The 22,437-nt window shown below is 39.0% G+C and overlaps 1 protein-coding gene across 1 annotated transcript in view; it reads right to left on the reverse strand.

Moving 5' to 3' along the window:
• ERP44 (endoplasmic reticulum protein 44) overlaps window positions 1-22,437 on the reverse strand; it is a 94,459-nt gene that overhangs the window by 1,861 nt on the left and 70,161 nt on the right. Inside the window, exons 9-11 of the mRNA XM_021691440.2 lie at window positions 19,310-19,421; window positions 18,233-18,374; window positions 1,900-2,002 (exon numbers count right to left, since the gene is read on the reverse strand). Coding sequence (XP_021547115.1) covers window positions 1,900-2,002; window positions 18,233-18,374; window positions 19,310-19,421 — 357 coding nt within the window. The remainder of the gene's footprint in view (window positions 1-1,899; window positions 2,003-18,232; window positions 18,375-19,309; window positions 19,422-22,437) is intronic.

Consider the following 22,437-nt stretch of genomic DNA (forward strand, 5'->3'; position numbering starts at 1 on the left):
TTTGAGAGAGAGAGAATGAGAGACAGAGAGCATGAGAGGGAGGAGGGAGAAGCAGACTCCCTACCGAGCAGGGAGCCCGATGCGGGACTCGATCCCGGGACTCCAGGATCATGACCTGAGCCGAAGGCAGTCACTCAACCAACTGAGCCACTCAGGAGCCCTCCATCCTTCCTTCTTAAAAATGACTACAGGGCTCCTGGGTGGCTCAGATGGTTAAGCGTCTGCCTTCGGCTCAGGTCATGATCCCAGGGTCCTGGGATCGAGTCCCACATCGGGCTCCCTGCTCCTTGGGAGCCTGCTTCTCCCTCTGCCTCTCTCTCTCTCTCTCTCTGTCTCTCATGAATAAATAAATAAAATCTTTAAAAAAAAAAAAAAAAAATGACTACAAAGAGGATTAAAGGCACCTACTCTGTAGATAGAGCTTTCATTTAGCAATTACCTGGATACCAGAATTTAGTTGACCTAGGAAAATAAACACTTCCATACTGTAAGAAACTCATTTCTGTAGTATTTCACTTGTGCACCAACAATGGACAAAAATACACAGAACTGTAAGAGTGACTTCCAAGAATTTCAAAGAAGAGGCGGTGTGTAGTCTTTCCTTTATCTCCACACGATGAGCTCCTCAAGAACAACCATGCTCTCATTGTTTTTTAATATCCCCTGTAGTTAACATAGGCACATAGTGCCTGTGTTACATACCCTGGATACTGGCTCATTCCCATTTTTAATGGGAAAGCAACGTCTGCAAATTTCCCATTTTATTTTGTCATGTTCCCTTTCCCTAATACGTTTTTTATTTGTAGTTTTACTTAGATATAGGTTTGGTTTAGGCCATAATTATATTACTATAAAATATAAGAAGTTCACTGTCTAATGGAGAAGCTGAAATAAATCAGGATAATACAATAATGGTAACTAACATTTTTTTCTAATCTGATAAAATATTAAGCAGGCCTACTTTCCTGAGGGAAATAATCGCCTTTGGGTTATTGCCAACAAACCGTTTGCTTCTATAGTTGCTTAATTATCAAAGAAAAATCTGACCTCACACTTCAAGGAAAAAGCATGTCATTGGATTCCTAAAGGGAACTCCTGACACTGAACTTAATCTTCAGGAAAAATTGAACTAGATTTTATTTTTCTATGTGGAGGTTCCTTGGGCAAAACAGTTAAGTTCTGGGCATATGAAATAAGAGTTTTGTTATGTATCATCTTCCCTCTCGGTATAATGGTAACAGACAGGATATAAATCAATAATGCATCAACATGCAATTTTTAGAGGTGTTTAACAAAGCAGGAACATAGAAATATATTTGTAGTAGAAGTTACAAGGTAGAAAAGTCAAATTCTCAGGCTAAAAGTTATATAAAAAGCAAATACAAAATTTTCATAAATAGTTGTGAAGCATTCTAAATCTCAAATGAAAAGCTGCATTAAACCTTAAGTTTTGAACATTATAAATACTGTGTTGGTGAAGGCTGCAAGAATACCAAATGATTATTTTCTTTGTAGTGTGGTCAATCTCCTGGCCACAGAGGAAGACTTGACCAGTTAATGGAACCCACTGACTTCTTCACTGATCTACCTACTTCTAATTCTTACCTTCTCCTTCTGTATTTGAAGCCAATAGTATTTAATCTTTTACCCATATTCCACAGGACATACACTACTTCAGTTTATGTGATCAAGAAACTATACTGTATCATTCTTGCAACTTTTCTGAAGTTCTTTAGCTTTAAAAATTTTAAAAGGAACATAATTTATTATTTAGAGTCTATTCAGAATTTCATTATAAAGATCTTTACGAGCAGAAACTCAAGCCTATACAAGAGCTTTAGATCCTCTTCAAGGCTAACTGAAAAAGAAAGAGTTCCCACTGAAAAACAAGAATCCTACCTGTCCTGGGGCTATATCAGTTGGGTCAGGACCATGATGGAATTCTCTGTGCAATTTTCCAGAATGTAAGTCAAATACGAACTGCTTGAGTTTTCCAGGAATTCTAAAACAAAGTAAGATAAAAATTTAGCTTAAACTGTTAAAATGAACTTACCTCTATTTTACCAACTTCACACATTAAAAAAAATTTTTTTTTAAATTTTACCTACAATCTTAACCATAACTATCACCGGCCAGGTATATGCCGAAATTTTTATACAGTTATAATCATGAAATGTAGATGCTCAGTTTTGAGTTCTAATTCTTGCACTTGTTTCATAGAAATGTTTCTATGCTCATTTTAACAGATGCATTAGTCTATCAAGATGTTGTCTTAAAACTTAAACCATCCCTTATTGTTGGGCATTTATATATTTTCCTTAATACATGTAACTAAAAAAAACTCATGTTCTGCAAAATCACACTAAAATTAACAGGATTCAAGGGAAAAATAGCATTAGGGGCTAACCACTTAAAACTATGTAGCTTTGTAACCAGAGTACTACGAAGAGCCTGAACAAAAAATAGCGCTGTTCAGCCTCTTGCACTGTGTGGGCCAGGTGATCCTCTGTAGCCTTAACCTAGAGCCTGTAAGTCCTTTTTTGAGATACAAACTGAGGTCCTTGAGGGCATTCACTGCCAGTAGAACCAATTTTATCAAAATAATTTAAACCAGGGTGTAGCTTTTTCATGTTTTGTTTTTTTTTTTTTCCCTGTAAGCGTAAGGTAAAATCTCACAACTTCAGCCACATGGGCAGCTCGCTGGATTAAGCTCCACTTAATACTGTGTAAAGCAAAGCACTTCTCAAGGCCATGAAACTGACCCTCCCCCACTTTTTGGGTTGGGGGAGGTCTTCATACACCACACACCACTAAAGCATTCTCTTTTAAAAAATATTTTAGAGAGTGCACGTGCATGTGAGTAGAGGGTGGGGCAGAGGGAAAGAATCAGCGCAGAGCCCAGACGTGTGGCTTGATCTCAGAACCCCGAGATCATGATCCCAGCCGAAATTAAGAGTTGGTCGCTTAACCTACTGAGCCATCCAGGTGCCCCGAAAGCATTCTCCTTAATGGTGAAAAAACTTTTCTTTGATGGCTTCAAAACATTCTAAGGGAAAGAATATGAACCAACACAACTCACTTATATTAACATCATTTCCCTAATTACCACTCACTCTATGAGCAAATTTGCACTAGAGACATGCACCTTAGCAAAACAGATTACAAGGCTAAGCAGATTCACGTATCAGCCTTTTTTATCTCCTTGAGTTGTATCCAATAAAGTAGGAATATAGATTTCCACAACTTACAAGGGGGATACAGCCCAATAAACCTACCCTACATTGAAAAATCCTAAGTGGAGAATACATTTAATACACCCAGCCTACCTTAAATGTGTTCAGAACACTTAAAACACCCTACTTGAGCAAAATCATCTAACACAGAGCCTATTTTATAACAAAGTACTTGATATGTAACAAATTCTGTACTGCAAGTGAGAAACAATGGTTGCCTGGGTACAGTAAGTGTGTCAGTTGTTGATGCCTGTGATCACCAGGTTTACTGGGAGCTGTGGCTCACTGCTGATGGCCAGCATCACAAGGGAGTATCTTAGTACACATCACTAGCCTGGGAAAAGATCAAAATTCAAAGTATAGTTCCTACTAAATGTATATTGCTTTTGTACCACCATAAAGCAAAAAATTGTAAGTCAAACCATCATAAGCTGAGGAGATCTGTTGAGTAAATAAGAACTTTGACTAAGTGTGGGCAAGTAACACTGACAAAACAGTCAATTTTTGCTATTTGTCTACCTGTTCTTTGAAAGCTTGCCAACATGTTTATTAAAAATTGTTTTACTACTTTAATAAAAGACCTGCATTTTAATTTCCATTTCTTCAGAAATTAAGCATTTTTCCACCATTTTAATTTATATTTCTGCTCATACGAATTGTCAGTCTTCTACTGAAATCTTGGCATTTTGAAAATTCATTATATGTTTTAAACCTTTCTTCGTATGTCTTACAAGAATTAAAATACAACGTCCATAAACACTTTAATTCAGTAGAATTGCCTCACTTTTTAAATCATCATTTTTGGTAGCAAAGAATAGCTAGCTTGCGTTAAAACTGCTAGTTTCTTTTTATCCTCTCCTGAGGTCCTGCAAGTGCTGCTTCTTCCCTTCAATAACTCCCACCGAGATGTACCAACCAATAACTTCATTGTACACCCATTTTGGTTCCCCACTAACTCCAATGCAACAGAGACCAGCAGGTGTCAAATGCACAGTATAAAATACAAATGACTGTCAGGTAGCTGTATTGACGGAAATGCTTCTGAAAGGTTCTGTGGGGCTGAAGAAATTGCACATGCACTAAAGATAAACACTGAGAGATCAATTTAAATTTAGTATGACATCATCTACTGTCACCCACAGCAAACCTCTACAATATATCCATTCAAATCAAAGAATCACAAATGGTCTCCAATGTTTAAGATAAAGCCCCTGTTAAGTTTGTTATTTTATAAAGTCCAAAGCCGACAGAACCAATACAGTGTGACTTGGTTTTGCTAGTCAAAAAATAATTTATAATTAAATCTTAAATGTAACAAATTCATAGAGAACACTCAAAACAGATTTTTTCCTAACTTGATTCTTTCCCCTTGTCAGCAGATGAGAGAAAGAATTGTGAGCAAAAGGCAAAGGAAGATACGATGAATCTGAATTGATGTGGTAGAAAAACAGATTACAAAAGAGCTCTTATCTAGCTTGTGGCCAGAAACTAGCCATCATTAAGTAACAATCAGTGAATCACAGTATACTGTCAAGAAAACAGACAACATGGTCATGTGCTAAAAAGGAAAATAAATGGATCCTTGCCATAATAAATTCAATTATATTTTTATACTTTGGGGTACAATTTTTCTAATTAGAACACCTAAGTGTTTCTTTCCCACCTTTCAGACACTTTTCTGTTTTCAATTTTGATTTTTAGGTGACGCAAAATTTAGGGACTGTGAAATGCACAAATGTTAAGTGTCATTAAATGAACTTTGACATATGTATATTACAGTGAGAAGCATTTTTATTTTTTAAAATTGACATACAGTGGAATTCTTTCTTCTAGCCTATAGTTCTGAGTTTTAACATATGCACATAGCATCTAGTAACTATCTCCACAAACAGGATACATAACAATTCCAACACCCTTTTTTTTTTTTTGTCAAACCCTCCACTTTCCCCTAACTCTTGCCAACCACTGATCTGTTCTCTGTTCCTATAATTTGCCTTTTCCAAAACGTCTTGTACTTGGAATCATACAGCATGTAACCATGAGACTGGCTTCTTTTATTTAGCATACTGCTTTTGAGATTTATCCATTCTGTTGCATGTATAACTTTGTTCCTTTATTTACTGAATAGCATTCCACTGAGTGGATATACCACAATTAGTTTCTCCTTTTACCCACTGAAGAGTATTTGGGTTCTTTCAAGATTTTGGTGATTCTGAACAATGCTACTACAAACATTTGTACACAGGTTTTTGTGTCTAGGAAAAATACTGGCTTATAGGGAAGGTATCTGTTTAACTTTTTAAAAAAAACCTACCACGTTGTTTAAAGTGGCTATAGCATTCTGCAACCCCACCAGCAACATGTAAGAGTTCAGCTGTTCCATATTCTCACCTGGGATATAAGAAGTCCTTAAATTTAGCCATTCTAAAAAAATGTATAATGGGATCTCACTGTGGTTTTTTGTTTTTTATTTTTGTTAAAGATTTTATTTATTTATTTGACAGAGAGAGAGACACAGTGAGAGAGGGAACACAAGCAGGGGGAGTGGGAGAGGGAGAAGCAGGCTTCCCGCGGAGCAGGGAGCCCGATGTGGGGCTCGATCCCAGGACCCTGGGATCGTGACCTGAGCCGAAGGCAGACGCTTAACGACTGAGCCACCCAGGCGGCCCTCATTGTTTTAATTTGCATTTCTCTAATATCAATGATGTTGAGCACCTCTTCATGTGCTTACTTGCCATTTGTGTATCTTCTTTGGATTCTAACAGTATCTTTTATGGAACAAAAGTTTTTAATTTGTGAAAGCCAATTATCAATTTTTTCGTCTATGGATAGTGCTTTGGGTGTACTAAGAACTCAGGTCAGAAAGAGTTTCTGCATTTACTCCTACGAGTTTTACAGTTTTACCTTTTACACTTAGGTCTACAATTCTGAGTTATTTTTTTATAGGAGTTTCTTTTATGGAGATGTTTAGGTGCTAAAGCACCATTTATTAAAAAGATTATCCCCTTCCACTGAATTGTCTTTGTATCTTTAAAAAAAAATCACTATTTGTATACCTATTTCTAGACTCTCTATTCTGTTTCACAGCAATACATACCTATTTTTTTCACAAATACTATGCTCTCGTAAATATTTTAGCTGTATTAGGTCTTAAAATCAGGTATTATGAATCCTTTGTTTCTTTTTCAGTTGTTTTGTTTCAATTATTCTAGTTTTACCTTTCCATATAAATTTTAGAATCAACTGTAGCTACAAAAAAATCTACTTAGATTTTGTTTGAAATTGCATTAAATCTATAGATAAACTTGAGGAGCACTGACATCTAAACAGTGTTGAATCTTCTAATCCATGAACACAGTATGTTTCTCCATTAATTTTGGTCATCTTTGATTTCTTTCATTGGCGTTTTGTAATTGTCATCGTTAGAGGTATATGTAGTTCTTTTTTCTTTCTTTTGGAGCCTATTATGAATGGTAGTTTAAACATTTTTGGGTTTCCAAATGTTCATTGTTAATATATAGAAATAAAAGTGATTTTTAAGAAGGTGACCTTGTATCCTGCTGAACTCATTAGTTCTAGGAGCTTTCTTGTAAATTTACTGGGAATTTCTACTACATACACAATCATGTTATCTACAAAGAGTTTCTTTCTAGTCAGAACACTTCTTATTTATTTATTTGTTTATTTTTTGTCCTATGGTACTTACTAGGACTTCCAGTATCATACTAAATACAGCTGGTGAGAGTGGGAAAAAAAAAGATTTTTTTAAAAATTCAATTAATTAACATATAGTGTATTAGTTTCAGAGGTAGAGTTCAGTGATGCATCAGTTGTGTATAACACCCACTGCTCATTACATCATGTGCCCTCCTTAATGCCCATGACCCAGTTACCCCATTCCCCCCCACCTCTCCTCCAGCAACCCTCAGTTTGTCTCCTAGAGTAGACATCTTTATCAAAAACAATAAAATACCTAGGAATAAATTTAACCAAGGAGGTGAAAGAGCTGTATATTGAAAACTGTAGAACACTAATGGAAGAAGACACAAATAAATGGCAAGATATCCTGAGTTCATGGATTGGAAGAATATTGTTAAAATGTCCATACTACCTAAAGCAATCTACAAATTCAGTGCAATCCCTATCAAAATTCCAATGGCATTTTTCATAAACAGAAAAAATTCTGAAATTCCACAAAAGACCTAACTATAGCCAAAGCAAGAACGGTCTCAAGAAGAAAAAAGATGAAGGCATCACACTGTGTGACTTCAAAATATACTATAAAGTTATAGTAATGAAAACAGTATAGTACTGGTATAAAAAGACATAAACCAGGCACCTGGGTGGCTCAGCTGGTTAAGCGACTGTCTTCAGTTCAGGTCATGATCCTGGAGTCCCGGGATCAAGTCCCACATCAGGCTCCCTGCTCAGCAGGGAGTCTGCTTCTCCCTCTGACCCTACCCCCCCTTATGCTCTCTCTCTCAAATAAATAAAAATCTTAAAAAAAAAAAAAAGACATACACCAAGGGGGATCATAACAGACAGCCCAGAAATAAATCCACACATTAACAGTCAACTGATCTTTGACAAACTTGCCGAGAATAAACAAGGTGGAAAGTATGGTATGTTATTTTATTGAGAGAGCATGAGCGGGGGTGGAGGCAGAGGGAAAGAGAATTTTTTTTTTTTCAATATTTATTTGAGAGAGAGCGAGCGGGGAGAGGAGCAGGGGGAGGGAGAGGGATAAGCAGATTCCCTCCTGAGCGCAGAGCCTGATGCAGGGCTAATGCTATGACCCTGAGAACATGACCTGAGCCAAAACCAAGAGTCAGCCACTTGACTGAGCCACCCACACGCCCCTAGAGAGAGAATCTCAAGCAGGCCCCACACCCAGTGCGGAACATGATACAGGGCTCGGTCTCATGACCCAAGCCAAAAATCAAGAGTTGGACACTTAACCGAGCCACCCAGCACCTCGAGGATGGTCTTTTAGATAAATGGTGCTGGCAAAAAAATTAAATTGGACCATTATTTCATACCATATACAAAAATCAACTCAAAATGGATTAAAGACTTAAATGTGAGAACTGACAAACTGTAACACTATAAGAAAACATAGGGGAAAAGCTTCTTGATACTGGTCTGGGCAATAATTTTTTTGGAAATGACCCCAAAAGCAGAGGCAAAAAACCAAAGACCAACACATGTCATTGCACCAAACTAAAAAGCTGCACGGTAAAGAGAACAACAGAGTGAAGAGGCAACCTACAAACTGAGAGAAACTATTTGCAAACCATCTATCAGATAAGGGATTAATATCCAAAAAATAAAGGAACTAAAACAACTCAAGCAAGAAAACAACCTGATTTAAAAATGTTCAGGGCAAAGGACCTGAAAAGACATTTAAAAAAAAAAGACATTTCTCAAAAGAAAACGTACAAACAGCCAACAGGTACATGGTACTGTTGTGCTCAATATCACTAATCATCAGCGAAATGGAAATCAAAACCTGAACGAGCTATTACCTCACACCTGTTAGAATGGCTTTTATCAAAAAGACAAAAGGTAAGTGTTGGCCAGGATATGGATAAGAGGGAACCCTTGTACACTGTTGGTAGGAATGTAAACTGGTACACCCACTACAGAGGTAGGTTACTTAAAAAATTAAACACAGAACTACCATATATGACCCAACAATCCCACTTTTGGAAATATACCTGAAGGAGATCAAAGCATTGTCTTGAAGAGTTATCTTCGCTCCCGTGTTCACTGCAGCATTACTCTTAATAGCCAAGATAGAGAAAAAAACCCAAGTATCCATCTATTGATGAATAGGTAAGGAAAATATGGTGTACACACACACAGGAATATTGTTCAGTCTTAATAAAGAAGGAAATCCTGTCATTTACAACAACATGGATGAACCTGGAGGACATTATACTAAGTGAAATAAGCCAGACACAGAAAGACAAACACTGCATGATCTCATATAGGTGGAATCTAAAAGAGCAGAACTTCCGAGGGACTGGAGCGGGAGGGAGTGGGAGAGAATGGGAAAATGTTGGTCAAAGAGTACAGTTAGAATACCAGCTACAGGAAGAGTACGTTCTAGAAATCTAATGTACAGCACGGTGACTATAGGTATTATATACTTGAAATTTGCTAAGAGAGTAAGTAGATTTTAACTGTTCTCACCAAAAAAAAAAGTGAGGTAATGGATACATTAATTTGCTTGACTGTGGTAATTATTTCAGTGTATACATATATCAAAATATCACGTTATACACCTTAAATATAAGCAGTTTTGTCAACTATGCTTCAGTAAAGCTGAGAAAAGGAGGGGGAAGACAACCTGGGGTAGAGAAGGAACCAATCTATGTGGCTGGAGCCAGATATCTGGAGAATGTGAACTAAGAGAGGTAGAGAGCACAGTCAGATGATTAGAGTTACAAAGTCCTACCAAGTTCCGGCTACGTCCTGTCATGGTAAATCAGAACCCCGTCCATGCAGAAGTTATGGCAGGGCAGAGGAAGAAGCTCCAGAGAGAAGGATGGAGCAGATGGGAAGTGAGGAGCCCAGAGAAGAGCTTCTGGGCCCCAGAGGAAGGGAAGGGAGTAGCTGCCCCAGCACTTTCCAGCAGTGCGGGCTGTCTGTGCCTCCTGCCAACTCAGCTCCTGGTCAGGTTCCTATAGTTTCCAGCACAAACCCCTCACTTTTGAGTTCCTTGCAGTGAGTCTCTTTTCCTTACAACTGCATGCCCTCCGACAGCAATAGAAATACCCAACAGAACTTTCAGTGAAGACAGAAAATGTTGTATACCTGTGATGTCAAATACAGTAGCCACTACCCACATGAGGCCACTGAGCACGTAGAGCACCTGGGACACTGACTTTTAGATTTTACATCATTTCAATTAAACTTCAGTATTCATACAGGGCTGGCAGCTACCATACTGGACAGCACAGCTCTATGATTATTACCACAAGGGGTCAAAGACAAGAAGCACAATCAGTAAAAAAAACAATGAAAAAGTCAGGGCGCCTGGGTGGCTCAGTCGTTAAGCGTCTGCCTTCGGCTCAGGTCATGATCCCAGGGTCCTGGGATCGAGCCCCGCATCAGGCTCCCTGCTCGGCGGGAAGCCTGCTTCTCCCTCTCCCACTCCCCCTGCTTGTGTTCCTCCTCTCGCTGTACCTCTCTCTGTCAAATAAAATCTTTAAAAAAACAAAACAAAGCAATGAAAGAGCCAAAAAAAGGAAAACCATGATGGTGTGTCCTAGAACTCAAGGAGAGGGTGCTAAACAGCACCAAAAATGACAAGAATGCTAAGGAGGATGAGTCTGGTAAAGTCCCATCAGTAGCAGTGTGTTATTAATTTGTTCACAGGAAAACCTGGGTTCAAACAACGGGTTAAATCATGAAACCCATACAAAGGCAAACTAGCCATTAAAAGTAAAAGAAAAAATTTCAATTATGGGAAGATGTTTATAATGTGTGGATAAGTTAAAAAGACAATTCATAAAATAGCATAGCCCTGATTACATTTATAACACACACATGTGTCTAGATCTCTGGTTTGTGGATTTATGAGTGATTTTTAATTTATTCTTTGGCATTTTTGGTTAATTTTCAGAATTATCCACAAAGAACATAAATTGTTTATACTCAGAAATAAAGGAACAAATGATAAGGTTAATGCATACATACACAAAAACAGTAAACATCTTTGCCTGGTTCCTGATCTTAAGGGGAAAGTATTCAGTCTTTCACTATTACATATGATATTAGCTGCAAGTTCTTTATAAATGTCCTTTATCAGACTGAGGAAGTTTCCATATACTACTAGTTTATTAAGCATTTTTGTCATGAATGGATGTTGAATTTTGTCAAATGCTTCGGCATGTATATGCTAAATTACACTGACTGGTTTCTGAATGTTGGACTAGCCTTGCACACTTGGGATAAAGCCCACTTGGTTGCATACTGTTCTTCTTTTCTATATAGCTGGATACAATTTCCTAGTATTGCTTACTCCTTAACTCAACTTATACAATAATGTAGTACAAACTCATTTAATGGATTGTAGTAGTAAGAGAACAGTATTTTGCCATTTAAGTTCCTTGACCTCTTTTGAGCGTCAGCTTTCTGATTTGTGCAATTAAAACAACTTAATTGTACTGTTTTTACAGTCTAAAGACTTATATTTGAATCTGATTATTTCCTATAATAACAGGCAATATAGCCTTATCATAATAATGACCATGTTATCAGCCACCGTTCTACGAGCTATTAGATATACACATTCATTTAAGGCCCACAACAGCCCTATGAAGTAGATATTGTTAGCATTCCCATTTTATAGATGAGGAAACTGAGGCACAGAGGTGGTTCAGAAATCGCCCGGAATGATAGAACTAGTAGGTAACAGACTGGGATTAGAATCTAAGCAGTCTGGATCTAGAGTCTGAGCACCTAACTGCTAGCTATTTTGCCTCTGGTGACTTGGCTTTAGTAAAGTCACTACTAAGAGCTTAAGTTCTTCAAAGTGGAAATAATAGCTGTTTATATGCTTCTTACAGAAACTGAGAACATACATCAAGTATAACGTGAAGCTGGTACAGTGCCTGCCTCTGTCAGAGTTTCATGTTTATTTTGCTGGCAGGACCAAATAAGGTAAACTGTAGTGTAATCACCTGTAAAATATAAAGTACTTCTAAGAAGGTAATGTCAGTTGTATGGTGAGTGCATTACACGAGAGTAAAAATGGTGTTTAGGGACTCAGCCCACTGTATGTACTGCCCAGTGGCTGACCGGAGAAGCACATTCAGAAAAACCACAACTCCGGAGGTGAACAGGAAAGGAAGGGAACAACAGGGCAAATGGCCAGTTGATAAATACTAGGATATATTCCAGATGTGCAGATATTTATGCCAAGTAGTCAAACTCTTAAACATACAATAAGCAGATCAAACTAAGCAAATTACTGAAAACATTTATTGAACATCTAATGCGGTCACAAAGCAGTTGGTATAGCAAAAGATAAAAAAAACTAAAGAAAAAATTTGCCTTTTTTAAGAAGCTTTCTCAGTACCTATTTTTTCCACTTAGAGCCTCGGGTGGTGGTGAGGGGGGGAGGAGCCCCTAGCTCATGAAGAACAAAATGAAATTCTGAGTTAAAAGAGACCTAGTTTAAAAATCTTCTACCTATCTCTCCAAGTTCTTTATCATTGCGCCCAATTCCTGGTTTGCTCCCTCCAAGTTCAAGGAGGCAGGCTAATTTGTCATAGCAGATGACCAAACTGCTGAATTAGTGAGACAGCTACCCCCCAGTTTTAGTTTTGCCCTGCCCCTCTCATCTCCCCACTGCAGCTGCCCCTCACCCTGCCAAAATGCAGCCAATCAGCTGCAGCCAAGTCTCCCAGACCGAGTAGTTTAAGGAATTACGATAATTTTTGGTGATTTAGTGATCTGGGACAAATAACCTAGATCCCAGAGCGGGGGGACTCGGCATTACAGTAGCCTGCTCCATTTCCCCAGGGGTGATCTGAGGCCTGTTCTGCCCTTTCCCGTCTCTGGGGCTCCGGCAGCAGTATGTATGTACACTTTAGCAAAGGTACAGACGGTACGGTATTTGCTGGTCACAATTTTTTGGAAGGTGAGATTCTCTTGAAAGTCCTTCAACAGCCTTCTGCCATACCCCACCATCTATTTTCTCCTCCTGGGACTGCAGACCATTTACTAGACCTGCCCTTAGGTGCTCTTAGGTTCCTAAATTATGCCCCATTCTTTTCCTCTACATGTAAAATCTATTCCTTCACATTTGGCAAGAAATCAATCTGGTCAATCTTTAGGAAAAAAAACCCACAAAGATTCACAGATCTGTGATTTAGTTTCAGGTACAAGTACTCTCTCTTCAAACATCTTTGACATTCACACACTGCTTTTTGTATGTACTAAAAATGTAACTGCTTTGATGTGATGTGTTAGGAGCTTGGGACTTTGGGTTCAATATGCTCGGACATGAATCCCAGGCCTCCTGCTAGTTAGTTGTGTGGCCTTGCTGGTTGTTACCTCCCTAAGGCTCAGTTTCTTCGAAATAAGGGAGAGGTCACACTGGTAGCATGCCCCCCACCCCCAACCCCATGCCAACTCTGGCGTGGGAGGAGACTGCATACCATAAATCTGCTTTCTTGCTCCTTACCACAACCACACTTCCTCCAATTGACCCCAGAAATACTGAGTTAATAAAAGTAATATTAATTATAGTAATTTATGGAAACGGCTTATCATTTAAGCCTTAATTACCATGCAGCACAATAACAATTATGCAAGCCAATAAATGTGTCAGATTCACTTTGCTACATATTTGATTTGATTTTAAACACCAACACTTATCACATAGGCTCAGTTTGTAGCTCACACAGCATGTGCCTCCTTACAATTAAAAAAATATTAGAGTGAACAGCGCCTAGGAGGGAAAATCAGGCACCTAAGGGAGAAATTAAAGAAGTAACTCGTTTCAAAGAGCTTCAAGTATAGTCAATTCTCTTATCTCCTTCCCTACTCACAGGACTAAACACTTGCAGGATAGGAGAGGACTATTTCCCATTTCCAGATTTCTTTGGAGAATCTTAATGGCACAGTTTCTTTTTACACCAGGGCAGATGCAGAATGCTGCCAGCTAATAGTTTAGTTTTTCTTGGGCAGGTGCCCGCCTCCTGGTCCAGTAAACTATAGCTGGAGAATAGGGGGGCTGGGTCATCTGGTAAAGAATACACCTACTTGTGTTAGTTGGGTTCTCTGACCAACAGACACCAAGATGGGATTGGAAGTGCCAAAGTAGCACTTCAATCTGACTTCAGAACTGGAGGAGAAAATTTAAGACAGCCAAGATGGAAATCCTCACAGATGACCCTTGATGTGTTCCTAGGAACAAAAGCCGAAGTTGGGCATAATCTGGATGCTGACTGATAGTAAAGTCAGTATCCTGCTGACTTCCACTAACATAAGACTTTGTAATTGGGACTGTAAGTCTGCAGTGAAAGCAAAGAGGTAAAGAACCAGAGATTTATGCACTGTGAGAGGTAGGGAAATGTGCTAACAACTTCATATAAACAACCCATGCATAAGGTAGGATTTTTGATGCCAACCACAGTCTCTCTGCCTGGAAGCACTTACAGCAAGCCCAGACGCTAGAACTACCCTCTCTTAAAAAGCTCATTCTTTCAACTTGAGCTTGTATAGCTTCAGGAAGCAAGCCTAAGAAATGAGAGGAAGAGGACACCCAACCAGGTAAGACATTTCCATCTAGCCCAACAGTCCATGCTCACGTACTTGCTAAGGGGACTGTAGGAGTTCTACCGGGATGCTCGGGAGATCTGGGCCTTTCAGGTAGATTTCTGGGTACAACTACTCTTCCTTGTAAAATCCAGCACAGTCCTGCCTCTCAATATCCCCTTACCTCGTCACTCTCAGTAAATGATCTTGCTTCCCTAGCCACAGTTAAAAACAAGAACTGGACAGGAAACATCTGCGGTCTTCTGCTCCTATCACTAACACTGGAATCCCCAAGCACCCCCAAAGGAATGCACCCTTCCTTTCCTCTCTTTCTCATGGGAAAGGAAGAAGGTTCTTTCCTTTGCTTCTCATTCCCTCTGTGCTCCTTGGGGCTATGCTTGATCAATTAGCCCCTCTTTTTCCTATCTTTTCCATAACTCTTCAATCCATTTGATTCTTTCCCACAAGCATTTAATCATGGTTAGTTTCTTGTACCCTAAGGGGGTTAAAAAAAAAAAAAGAAAGAAAGAAAGAAAAAAGAAAAGCCAAAACCTCCCTTCATCCTATGTCTCTCTGGAGCTATCCCCCTATTTTTCTTTCCCTTTAGAGGCTAGCTTCTTGCAACAGTTTTCATTGTCAAATCTTCATTTCCTCACCAAACAGTACTCTTTGATTCACTGCAATACAGCCTTTGTGGGGGGGGTTGGGGGGGGCAAATCTAACAGATCTTTCATCCTTCTGATTAAGTATTCCTTCCTGCTAAAAGTGCTCCTCCCTCAATTACCGTATTACTCTCTTCTGGTTTTTCATTTCTTTGATTCCTCCTCCTCCTGAGTCTTTTACACATGTTCCTTCTTCTATCCTCCCCTTAAATGTTGGCTTTCATCAGGGTTCCATTTTCAGCCCTGGGCTAAGTCATCTCAGCTGTTTCAATAACTTCAGCTATAGCCTTATGTGTTCAAGACCCTGCCCTGATCTCCCTGTTGAATCCTGGAGCCATGTAAACTCCCTACTGGAAAGTCCTCCTTCGTGGCCCCTGGCATCCCAAATTCAATATGCCAAGAAAGAAAACTCATTTCCTCTACCACAAGGCTGCTCCTCCACTGAGTTCTCCAGCTCAGTGAATGGCTAACCCACTTAGCTGTGCGAGTCAGATTCCTGGCCATCACTCAGAGCTCTCTATTATTTTATTAAGATACCAAGTCCCCCTATTCCACCTACAAAATATCTCAAGATTCCTGCTTCTCTCTAGCTTTAGTTCTACTGCCAGAATTTATTAGGTAATTTGTTCATTCAAGATTCATCAACTTGTTGGCTATCATCAACTCTTGTTTGGATTACTGAACAGTCTCCTGGATTCTTTTTTGACTCCCTCTCATCTATTTTCCAGTTTACAGCCTGAGTGATTTTTTATTTTTAAAATTTTTTTATTATGTTAGTCGCCATACAGTACATCGTTAGTTTTTGATGTAGTGTTCCATGATTCATTACCTCCCGATTCAAACCTTTCATTGACTCTTCAGCGTTTTCAGGATAATGCCAAACTTCCCTAACACATCATAGGGCTTTCATGAGCTAGCTGCTGCTCGCTTCTCACTACTCAGCATTCCCCCTCCCGTCCACGCATATTCAGCCACAGTTTCGTACTTGTTTCTGCCAATATCCCCCTTCTCCAAGCCGTGTCTCCTTCTCCATCCATGATAAAGCGGTACAGAACTTTAGGACCCACCTTAGGCATCCACATCTCCAGAGCCTGGATCAGGTACCTTCCTGTTGAGCTCTGCCCAGAGCCCTTCTCACATCGTAAAACACAACTGCCTGTTACCCTACTTGTCTCCTTTCTCTACTTGGTTGTGAGTTCATTGAGGGCAAGGACCCAGTCTTAGTAAACTTTAAATCACTGGTTTATATGACTTGGTTTATATTATATAGTGACTGTCATACAGAAGACCTGGATCTCACTGATATGTGGAATTTAAGAAACAAAACAGAGGATTCTAGGAGAAGGGAGGGAAAAATAAAACAAGATGAAATCAGACAGGGAGACAAACCATAAGAGACTTAATCATAGGAAACAAACTGAGGGTTGCTGGAGGGGAGAGGGATGAGGGGATGGAGTCACTGGGTGATGGGCATTAAGGAGGGCACATGATGTAATAAGCACTGGGTGTTATATACAACTGATGAATCACTGACCTCTACCTCTGAAACTAATAATATGCTATACATTAACTGAATTTAAATTAAAAAAATAATTTAAAAAATTCACCAACTGACAGAAGAAATGTGGTATAGCTATATAATAAAGTATTATTTGGTAGTAAAAAGGAATGAAGTGCCAATATTTGCTAAAATATTGATGAACTTTGAAAAAGTTATGCTAAGTTAAAGAAGTCAGACACAAAGGATCACAAATTGTATGATTCCACTTATATGAAATATCCATTATAGACAAATCCACAGAAACAGAAAATGGGTTAGTGGTTGCCGTGAGCAGAGGGGAGGCGGAATGGGATGTGACTGCTTAATGGGTATGGGATTTCTGTTTAGGATGATGAAAAAGTTCTGGAACTAGTACTAGTGATGGTTGTATAACACTGTGAACATAATTAATACCACCAAATTTTACTCTTTAAAATGGTTAAAATGGAAAATTTTATGTTGTATGTATTTTACAATAAGAATTTACAAAAGACCTGCATAAATATTTAATGAGCTAACAGGCTAAATGGTATTCTTTTGAGTGTAGGTAAAGTAGGAAGAACAAATACTTGTTAGTACTTTATGGTTCATAACACAACTGTCATCTCTCATTAATTTTCATAACAATCCCATCAGATAAATTGTACCACCAACCATATTTTAAGTGTAAAGAAACAAGAACAGAGAAGTTAAGTGACTTGCCCAAGGCAGAACTCAAATCTAGGCCTGCTATGCAGTAAGACTGAGAATCTTTTATCAAACAACTACATCTCTATAATAAAATACTGAGTAGTGAGTGAGGTAATTCATTCTGCAATAAGGATTTCAAATCATCCTCTAACTGTGCAATTTAATCTGTAGACATCAAACAGGGTACTTAAATAAATTTAAAAGAAGTCTAATTTGAATTAATACCTGTTGCTTAAAATTTTCATACATGAAGAAACATCTCCATTTTTTACCACTGCATTTAACATCTTGGAAAGCTGATAAAAATCTACTATCTGTTGTAGAGACACGGGTTACATATTTATTAATAGTATAAAGAGCTAAGAATGGATAATTGAGAATGGACTCAGAAAGCTTACCCATTCTTGGAAAGGTTCATAGCTCTATACCCTCAGAAACGCCTAGCCGTAGCCATATTCTGGGTCCTAAATACCACAGTGAGCAGCAATACTACCAATTACCTTTAACCTGACCTGGGACTATAATCTGCTTTCCTTGACATGCTGACAAACACCAAACTCAATTCAGAACTAATTTCTGGAAGGGCAAAATTTTCTTTCAGAGATTAATTCCCAAGTATTAGGATCACCTAATGCTGGCATTTCTATAAGAATATACCATAATTCTCACAATTACACCACACTCTAGAGTGAAGAATAAGACCTTATCCATCCAAATAACAAAGTATTACTGGTTCAACACAGGATTATTTAAAATATTCAAACAATGGTTTTAAGTTCATTTTTCAGACACATATCAGTAATGGAAGAAGAAGAAGAAAAAAGAATACTTACAACACATCCCTGAAGTCTCCAAACACATACATGTGCCTAAAGCTGTCAATAGCTATGACAGGGCAATCTGCTGGAGTTTTCTGTATGTGCAGAAGAGGATGTCTGAATTTGTCACAGTCAGCATGTAAGAAGTTTATTGTACCTTTACAGGAAATAGAATTTGGAGAGGGAGATTAGAATTTTCTTGACTGTAGTCTCATAAGATTGTGAGTTCATGAAAAGTGACATAAATGAATGAATTTCAATAATCAACATGCGTTAGAATAATATAGATCACAAAAACTACAACCTAAATATTACAACATTTAAAAGAGGTAGAATTTTAGTGCTTAGGGCAGAGTATAATTTCCTGAGAAATTATATGAACTCAAACTTAATTCAGATGCTCTGGTTAATTTTTTTTATTTTCCTTAAATGGACAGTTCCCTATCCAGGTCTCGGTCGTGAGCAAGTTCATGAGACTGACAGATGAGCTTTTCTCAAGGAGGATGCCCTTCCAGTCCCTACTGGTTGACATTTAATTTATTTCAACCCCAAAACACTTAGTACATGACTAATACGAGCATGGCTCTATACAATGCCCTCACTTTGTTTGTTTGACTTTCTTCTCTCACTACAGACGAAAAGTGGGTGAAAGCTCAAACTCCTTTCTGATGGTTTGGAGAGCTCCACAGAGAACTACTCAGCTTTCTTTCATTTAGAAATAAATGCTAGTCTGTGTAAGTTCTCTCGGTGATCTCTCTGGGACTATCCTTAGAAAGGGACCAGACAGATATCAAGGTGCCGGAAGAAAGTACCTAAAACTAACGTTGTTGTCCACGCGTGACCCCACTTCTCATGCTATTTGATTTTAGGGAGCTAAACAGTCATGTGTTTCTCTGTTTTTTTTTAAAAGCCACTACTTCGTAATATCTCTACTAATGCTTCCCACCCCCAGGCTGACATGTAAATTCAGGGGTCGAGTAGAGTTAACATTACTTACTAAATTTTTAACCCAAATATGTTTACACTGCTATGAATGTAATGGGGGGAGAGGGACAGAAGAGAGGCTGAAAGTAAACACCTTAGTCTGTCTACCTTTTTCACTTATTAATTGTCGGGCTACTTCATTCTGGAATATTTCTAAACTTTCCGTATCTTCTTTCATGTGGAAGAGTATGAGAAAAGGCAGTCCTTCTTCTGTCAATTCCTGTATACAGAAGTATTCAATGAGAATTATCAGGCCTTGCCATTGTTCTAGGTAGGAACAACTTGAACCCAACTCACGTAACATGCATAACAGTTGCAACATGCCAGGGAAAAGAAGGTCCAGTGGTGTAAACAAACATTAGCCTCAACGGCAGAAGGAACCCATGCCCTCTCCCTCAAGTGCCCAGGCACTCAGAGGACCCACGTGTCCTGTTCCACTGCTGGGACTGATCTGCCTTAAAATAACTACTGCGCTGATCTATCAGCTCCTTTTAGATGAAACCATGACATTTAAAAAATGAGTTGACCAAAGGAGGAACTATGCTGGTTCTTTATCAAAATGTTGTTGATTTTAGGGTAGGGTAAACATGATTAGTATTTTCAGTCTTCACAAATAACACTGAAAAACTGAGTGAGTGTACCAGCAACAAATAAATCTAACTGACTGGGAAACATGTTTTTTCTTTTTTTTTTTTTTAAAGATTTTATTTGTTTATTTGACAGAGAGAGAGACAGCGAGAGCAGGAACACAAGCAGGGGGAGGGGGAGTGGGAGAGGGAGAAGCAGGCCTCCTGCCGAGCAGGGAGCCCAATGCGGGGCTCGATCCCAGGACCCTGGCATCATGACCTGAGCCGAAGGCAGACCCTTAACGACTGAGCCACCCAGGCGCCCGAAACATGTTTTTTCTAAAGTTTATTGCAAAAACCCTTCCACTTACATGAGAACTACCCAAAACTAAAAAGTGGTTGGTACAGACCAAAACACAAAAACCCCACAAGATAGCCAGTCTTTAACCAATACACAATGTATCCGATATTATTAACAAGTACCTGCCACTACGTATGTGTATATGTCTATACAAGGTACAGACACAAAAGCACCTCAAAAATTACTGAATGCCCTAAAAACTTGTATTATTGTTATTGGGGAATAATCAAGAGAAATATGACGAGTAGACAGCAGATTTTCATCATTTCTTCTCTCTGACAAATGCTAACTTCTGACTCATAAGAAAAAGCCCAGAAAGGGCTTCATAATAAAATTATTATAATAAAATTATTTCCATCAACAATCCTCTTGCGTGTCTCTCTGTAATTTAGGAATTGCAGCAGCAGAAAACACAAACATCCTTTATGCTAAAAAAACTAAAACTGGAACCTATCTTCTAGGACATGAGCTTGCTTATGGTTTCCGTCTCAGTGCTGAAGCCTGTTATGCTCATATACGGAATAAATTATTAAGCTTCTTGTCACGTTTACCTTTTTCGATTGAGATATAATTCACAAACCATAAAATTCATCATTTTATTTTATTTTTTTTTAAAGATTTTATTTATTTATTTGTCAGAGAGGGAGAGAGATAGGGAGAGAGACAGCACAAGCAGAGGGAATGGCAGGCAGAGGGAGAGGAAGAAGCAGACTCCCCACTGAGCAAGGAGCCTGATGCGGGGCTTGATCCCAAGACCTTGGGATCATGACCTGAGCCAAAGGCAGACGCTAAACCGACTGAGCCACCCAGGCGTCCCAAAATTCATCACTTTAAAGTGTACAATGTGGTGGGTTTTATTATATTCACAAGGTTTTCAAACATCGACACTACCCAATTCCAGAATGTCTGCATCACTCCAAGAAGAAAACCCACACTCACTTGTGAGCAGTTGCTCTCCGTCTCTCTTCCCCCACGGCCCTGGCACCACACTGATCTTTTAGCAAGCTGACTTACAATTTCTTCCTCCTCACTTTTTATCTCTTCAGCTCACATTTTTTTTCTTTCCCCAACACATTCATTGCTTCTACTCCCACGGTTCTGTCTTTGGACTCCTCTGCTCTAGCCCGGCAACTTCAACTATTCCAATAATCTCCATCGTCACTAACTGGTTCCTTCTCTATCTCCAAGCCCAGTTCCAGTCCACAATCCAAGTCTGGATTCCCAACTTCCTGTTCAATATCTCCATTTCAAAGTCTAACCAGTGCCTTCAACACTCATTAATGCACAGGCCCCTCCTCTTATTTCCCTATTTCCATGAGTACTTCTACTTCTTTTTTTTTTTTTTTTTTTTTAAATTTTTTTTTTTTTTTTTAAGACTTTATTTGCGAGAGAGACAATGAGAGACAGAGAGCACGAGAGGGGGGAGGGTCAGAGGGAGAAGCGGACTCCCCGCCGAGCAGGGAGCCCGATGCGGGACTCGATCCCGGGACTCCAGGATCATGACCTGAGCCGAAGGCAGTCGCTTAACCAACTGAGCCACCCAGGCGCCCAGTACTTCTACTTCTTTTCTGCCCTTTTGTTACAGGACCCAAATGCCTCTTCTAGAAAGTCATCCCTGATTCCTACCCCATTTCCGCCAAAGGTAGAAATGAAGTCTCTCCTCTGAATTCCCAGAACATTTTCATAGTGCCCCTCATGTGGCATGGGGTGTGTCTTTAATGTTACATTATCTGTATGCAAACTACCGGACTGAAAACCTCTTAAAAACAGAGAATTTCACTTTACTTCTCTTTTGCTCACAGATTACTACACACAATAATGTGCAGTCAACCTATGACTGAATAAATGAAGACAGATGTTGCTGAATAAATACTAATTGGGAAATAAGACTCAGCATTCACCTTCTAGAAAATTTAAGAGCTAGGGGCGCATGGGTGGCTCAGTCGGTTAGGTGTCTACCTTCGGCTCGGGTCATGATCCTGGGGTACTGGGATCGAGCCCCACACTGGACTCCCTGCTCAGCAGAGAGCCTGCTTCTCCCTCTCCCACTCCCCCTGTTTGTGTTCCCTCTCTTGCTGTCAAATAAATAAATAAATATAATCTTGAAAAAAAAAAAAGAGAAAGAAAATTTAAGAGCTAGAAGGTTAAAAGTAAAAACAAATATAACATATTGCTTTATTAAACTAAGCAAAAGTATGGATGCACTAACAACTATTAGGAGAGAACAGATGAGTAGTTTGAATACATCCATGTCAATTAGTTTGTTATATCAATTTACATACATTAACACAATAGCTGGTAGTTTATGC

This window comes from Neomonachus schauinslandi, chromosome 13 (assembly GCF_002201575.2).
Source record: "Neomonachus schauinslandi chromosome 13, ASM220157v2, whole genome shotgun sequence".
In the NCBI taxonomy this organism is placed as follows: Eukaryota; Metazoa; Chordata; class Mammalia; order Carnivora; family Phocidae; genus Neomonachus; species Neomonachus schauinslandi.